Source organism: Brachionichthys hirsutus, chromosome 4 (genome assembly GCF_040956055.1).
Source record: "Brachionichthys hirsutus isolate HB-005 chromosome 4, CSIRO-AGI_Bhir_v1, whole genome shotgun sequence".
Lineage (NCBI taxonomy): Eukaryota > Metazoa > Chordata > Actinopteri > Lophiiformes > Brachionichthyidae > Brachionichthys > Brachionichthys hirsutus.
Window position 1 is genome coordinate 16,351,514 of NC_090900.1, and position 6,063 is coordinate 16,357,576.

A 6,063-nucleotide genomic window follows, 5' to 3' on the forward strand; every position below is an offset into this window, starting at 1 on the left:
GCCACGCCATCTGTAAACCTTTGACTCCTCTGAACAGGAGAGATCCTTCGTCTGACCCACGTGGCCAGAGGTCTGGATTCTGAAGGGGTTCTCTCCATCGACATCGTGATCAGCGGCTTTGCTCCTCCTTCCTCATCCTCGTCTCACCTGAGCCTGCAGGTGCGTTCGCCGCCGTCTGGACGTCTCGCAGCCTCCTGCAGACGTCCTTAAACTCCTGTCCCGTTCCTCTGGCGTCCTGCAGGACTTCGACGAGTCGTATGTGCAGACCGGACCGGGGCAGCTGTACTCCTGGTCATCTCAGACCCAGCAGGGAGGAGGGCCCCCCACGGTGCTGCGCTGCAGACACACCGTTACCTACGAGGGCCAGGGGGGGCGCCGGGGGCCCCTGCTCCAGCTGCTCAAGGTGTCCGGCGTGGACAGCGTCTACGACTCGCTCACGCTCACGCTGGACTTCCACGTCACCGCCAGCCTCCTCGTTCCAGGTCCGGGAAGCGACACGGCGGGCGGGACGCGTTGAGTCGGGTCTGAGTGCTTGTGTTTGCAGGTGGCTACGGAGAGGCGTGTCCCGAGGGCTTCGTGGTGGACGCCGCCTCCTTCTGCGCCGGTATGCCGCCGTCGTTGCTCTTTAGCGTCCGTTGCTGCGGCGGCGGTTTATTCACACGGAATGTGTCGCCGCAGACGAAGACGAGTGCGCGCTCCGGTCGCCCTGCTCCCACGCCTGCAGCAACATCATGGGAGGCTTCTCCTGCGCCTGTCCCTCCGGGTTCACCGTCTCCACCGAGACCAACACATGCCAGGGTGAGGGGCGGAGCCACCGGGTCAGGACGTTATTGATTCTGAGGGTGGCCCGTTAGACGCCTGTTCTCCTCTCGCCTCCAGACATCGACGAGTGTTCCCAGGGCTCGCACCTGTGCCACCAGCAGCAGCAGTGCGTCAACACGGTGGGCACGTATCGCTGCCGGGCCAGGTGTGGGCCGGGGTTCCAGCCCGGCATCACGGGGAGCAGCTGCGAAGGCGAGTCCCCGTTAACGTCCCGCTGGGGGCGCTCCGCCCCATCGGTGGACTGACGGGACGCGTGTGTGTTTCAGACGTGGACGAGTGCCACGAGTCGTCTCTGTCTCCGTGTCAGCACCGGTGCCTCAACACGCTCGGCTCGTACCGCTGCGGCTGTCACCCCGGTTACCAGCTGTCAGGACGCCGCTGCGCCGGTCCGTCTCCCCGCGCTCGCCACTTCACCGTGCGGCACGCCTCTGTAACAGCTCTGTTGTCATGGTTACCCTTTTTCAGACATCAACGAGTGCACGAGGAACGTTTGCCCGGCTCATCAGGAGTGCCGTAACACGGAGGGGGGGTACCAGTGTTTGGACAGCTGCCCGGCCGGCATGACCAAAGCAGGGGGCGGAGCCTGTGTGGGTCAGTGTGCTCCACGTGTGCTGCCTTATCGGGTCGCTCATAACGATTTAGGGCTCTCTGTATCGATCAGCAGAGGTGATTGGCTCCGATCGCCTCCAGGGGGCCCCTAAGGTCGATTCATTGATTTAAATAAACAGATGGCAGTGGTTACCATGCCGACGGGACGGTTGCCGATGATAGCGGTCGGATTCATCCGACACTTTTTGAAAAGTCTATTAATCAGAAAACCTCAGAACCTCCTCGGGCCCATCAGCGCCGCCGGAGGGACGTGGACACCACCGGTCCACCGGTCCACCTGTCCACCTGTCCACCGGTCCCGGGCTCCCGGAGGCGCCGTGTTTTCAGGCATGTTGTTGTCGGATGCGTGTTTTCCAGATATTGACGAGTGCCAGGATGGAAGCCACCTGTGTCGCTACGCTCAGGTGTGTCAGAACACCGTCGGAGGCTACGGCTGCGTCTGTCCCAGAGGCTACAGGTCCCAGGGCGTCGGCCTGCCGTGTCTGGGTAGGACACCTGCAGCGTGTCACGTCTCCACGGTGACGCACACCGGGAGGCGTCACCGTCGCATCCTGCTCTTCCTTTCAGACGTGGATGAATGTCGGCAGACTCCCAATCCGTGTTCCTACCAGTGCCGGAACGTTCCCGGCAGCTTCAGGTGCCTGTGCCCCCCCGGGACTGCGCTGCTGGGGGACGGGCGCTCCTGTGCTGGGTTCGAGAGAAGCCGGACCTTCACCAATGGCAGCAGATACAGGGCGAGACTCCGCCCACAGCTGGTGTCATCTCTGGGACGGCCAATCCTGTCCCGTTCTCCCGGGGCGTCTCGCATCACAAGACAGAGCTGTCCCGTGGGCTACAGCTACCGGGACGGCGCGTGTGTCGGTGAGCGTCCGCCAGAGCTCCACGTGCACGTGCACGAGCGCGCACGCCGCTCTGACCTCACGCCGTTCTCCACACAGACGTCAACGAGTGTCGCCTCAGGAAACCGTGTCAACACGAGTGTCGCAACGGCGTCGGCAGCTTCCAGTGCCTGTGTCCTCCGGGCTACCAGCTGTTAGCCAATGGGAGGAGCTGCAAAGGTAGGCTGGACTCTTTAACTCCTCCCCCCCCGACATCCCTTCAGCTCAGGACGTCTCGTGTCCCTGCAGACATCGACGAGTGTGTGGAGCAGGACATCCAGTGTGGACGCAATCAGATGTGTTTCAACACCCGGGGGGGGTACCAGTGCATGGACACGCCTTGTCCTGCATCCTATCAGAGTGGGAGGAGCCCTGGGCAAGTTGCACCAATAGAAACACAGTGCCGTTGTCGCGGTGCCGCTCACTGTCCTGCGCTGGTAACCGTATTTCCTGTTCCTGTCCAGAACCTGCTACCGGTCCTGCTCCCGGGACTGCCCTGCAGGGGGCGCTCCGCTGCTCCTGCAGTACAAACTGCTCACGCTACCCTCTGGCATTCCAGCCAATCACAACGTAGTGCGCCTGTCGGCGTTCTCGGAGTCGGGCGTCCTGCAGGACCGCACCTCCTTCGCCATACTGGAGCAGGAGCCGCACGCCGGTGGGACGGGCCGGCTGTTCGGCGTCAGAGACGAGGCGGGCAGGGGGATCCTGCTCACCCTGCGGGCCCTGAGCACGCCGGGCCTCGTACGCCTGAAGGTCCAGGCCACCACCATCTCGCCGCAGGGCCGCATCACGTACCAGAGCGTCTTCATCATCTACATCGCCATCTCCACGTACCCCTACTGAGCCTCTGAGCCGACGCAGGTTCTGCTTAATTAGCGAGCAGAACCGCCTCCGCAGGGGAACCGATCCACACGCCGGATGAACGTTCTGTTCGTTTGCTTCCGTTTGCTCTGAGCGTCTAACGTCCTCCGGGCCGTCCAGAATCCTTCAGAACACGCCGTCTCCTTTCACACGATGTCATCGTTCCTGCTCGGCCTTCGACGGTTCTGAGAGTTTTCGTTCCAGTTATTTTATTTATTTTCCGATCGCCTCGTCCCGACTGATCAATTCATTAGCGTGTTTTTCTACTCTTTTATAACTTTATCACGAATGTTGGAAATACTCGCCGACGTCTGCGGCGCCTCTGCGGCGCCTCAGAAAACATTCTTTCATCAAGGTGCTACAAACGAATCAAGTCCGCACACCTGTTGCTGTAAACCAATCAGACGTTTGTAGAAATAAAACTATAACACCTTTTGTTTTTCTACCTTCATGTCCTGCAGACTTAAAGGAACAGTTCACCCAAAGTGACTCGGGTCAGGTGCTGCAGTGTTCTCCTAAACACCTGAAGAAAAAAGAGTTTAAAAAGCACGAGGAAGAAGACTAGTTTAAAACACATGAATAAGAAAGAGACCGGTTTAACCCTTTAAAGCCAAGGGCATGTTTGCTCCCTGCTGGGTCTGAGATGACCAGGAGTACAGCTGCCCCGGTCCGGTCTGCACATACGACTCGTCGAAGTCCTGCAGGACGCCAGAGCAACGGGACAGGAGTTTAAGGACGTCTGCAGGAGGCTGCGAGGGCGTATTTGCTACACTGAGACTTCTATATAAATTAGGTGTGTTTTATTTCCCCCTGAAAAGCCAAGCAAACAAGCAAATGTTGCTGTTTTTTACATCACACAATTTATGGAAATTATTATTATTTTTTTGACAAATTTGTCAGAAGGTTCCGTTAAGATCTTGTTTCCCCCCAAAAAACATTTCTGGCAATTAGTTCATGGTTCAGGATTTAAATGGTTTAAAGACCTGAAGAAGAAAATACTATTTTAACACACACAAGGAGACCTGAAGGAACAGAGTAATTTAAAACACCTGGATAAGAAGCAGAGTAATTTAAAACACCTGGATAAGTAAGAGACTCGTTTTAAACACCCGAAGAAGAAGGCTAGTTGGTTTAATCCCGTTAGCCAGGATGAGCCAGGTCTGTAATTAGATCCCCGGCTCAGGCACATGTGTACACTGTCGTTGTGTCCTTAGGCGAGACACTTCACCCACACTGCCCGGGCGCATGCGCACGCTGCGACCAGCAGCAGACTACACCTGAAGTGTAACTGCTGTAAACCAAATCTACCTTCGGGTACAAATAAAGTCACCTTACCTCTTTACCTCTTTTTAATTACGAGGATTTTAACAGAGCTGGGAACCGAACAAACAATAAAAACTCGCAGTAAAGGAAAAGACGCATCACATCCTGAGAACCCAGCGGGCCTGCCACCGCGCCGGAAGCTCGCCGTTCATTGTGGTTTCATTACGGGTTTACGGATTGGCTGCGAGGCGTGGAATATTCTGTCAGGCAGACGGGAAGCCTTCTTCCACTCCATAAAACACCGAGGGTGGATGATGGAGGCAGGAGACGGGAACGTCGCCCCGACCGCTTCACACGGGCAGGAAGTCGCTAATGAGCAGCCCGTTAGCAGGCAGAAGCAGTGGAGCTCCGAGCGGATCGTCATGCTACAGCGATGCTACCGTTATAAAGTCAGTCATTCATTTTCATAACCGGTTTACCGGTAACCCGGCCGTGGGCAGTGCTCGAGCACCAAGGGGGGAGGCAGGGAAAATGCTACCAGCTAACTGTTTTAAACCCCCCGTCCCTGAGCCTGGTCGTGATTTAATGGCCAGCAGCCCGCTAGCATATAAGCATGTTGCATTTCATTGTTTTTCATTCGTTTTGAGGGTCTTCGAGACACGGAGTCTCCCTCCACGTACATCCATCATCAAGAAACCAAAAAATCAATGACATAAAATGAGGTCATTCTTTTTTTCCATTCCAGACGGTTTTCATTGAAGCTGCTCAAAGTGGTGTCATTGAAAACGGCCGACTGGAACCGGCCCAAAGCAGACTGAACATGAGCAACGCAGACCGCCAGAACTCTGCTGCCTGGAAGCGTGGGGAGATTGAGTAATACTATGATGTGGTGACTGGGAGCCAGTGGTTAAACTGGAGCGGAGGATGTGGAGGACAAGATGTCAAGACTCCACGAGAAGGTCAGCAGTAGAGTTCAGGATGGATTCACTGACGGGGACTGAGCCGGTCCCAGTAAGGGACCAGTTCCTTCAGCAGACCTACGAAGTCTCTACAAAGCCTTTGTAAAACCTCTGTGAAGTCTCTACGAAGTCTCCGTGAAGTCTCCGTGAAGTCTCTACGAAGTCTTTACGAAGTCTCTACGAAGTCTCTGCGAAGTCTCTGCGAAGTCTCTGCGAAGTCTCTACGAAGTCTCTGCGAAGTCTCTGCGAAGTCTCTACGAAGTCTCTGCGAAGTCTCTGCGAAGTCTCTACGAAGTCTCTACGAAGTCTCTACGAAGTCTCTACGAAGTCTCTACGAAGTCTCTGTGAAGTCTCTCCGAAGTCTCTGTGAAGTCTTTACGAAGTCTCTGTGAAGTCTCTACGAAGTCTCTCTGAAGTCGTTACGAAGTCTCTGTGAAGTCGTTACGAAGTCTCTGTGAAGTCGTTACGAAGTCTCTGTGAAGTCTTTACGAAGTCTCTGTGAAGTCGTTACGAAGTCTCTGTGAAGTCTCTACGAAGTCTCTGTGAAGTCTTTACGAAGTCTCTGTGAAGTCTCTACGAAGTCTCTCTGAAGTCGTTACGAAGTCTCTGTGAAGTCGTTACGAAGTCTATGTGAAGTCTTTACGAAGTCTCTGTGAAGTCGTTACGAAGTC

The 6,063-nt window shown here is 55.7% G+C and overlaps 1 protein-coding gene across 1 annotated transcript in view; it reads left to right on the forward strand.

The window, feature by feature from the left end:
* The window catches only part of hmcn2 (hemicentin 2), a 27,702-nt gene extending 24,109 nt beyond the window's left edge, over positions 1 to 3,593 (forward strand). The window contains 12 exon segments of the mRNA XM_068738480.1: positions 38 to 159; positions 242 to 482; positions 545 to 604; positions 679 to 798; positions 880 to 1,014; positions 1,089 to 1,208; positions 1,288 to 1,413; positions 1,789 to 1,917; positions 1,999 to 2,292; positions 2,370 to 2,489; positions 2,559 to 2,685; positions 2,774 to 3,593. Of these exon segments, the coding sequence (XP_068594581.1) occupies positions 38 to 159; positions 242 to 482; positions 545 to 604; positions 679 to 798; positions 880 to 1,014; positions 1,089 to 1,208; positions 1,288 to 1,413; positions 1,789 to 1,917; positions 1,999 to 2,292; positions 2,370 to 2,489; positions 2,559 to 2,685; positions 2,774 to 3,152 (1,973 nt within the window). The 3' untranslated portion in view covers positions 3,153 to 3,593.
* Positions 3,594 to 6,063: the final 2,470 nt, after the last annotated feature.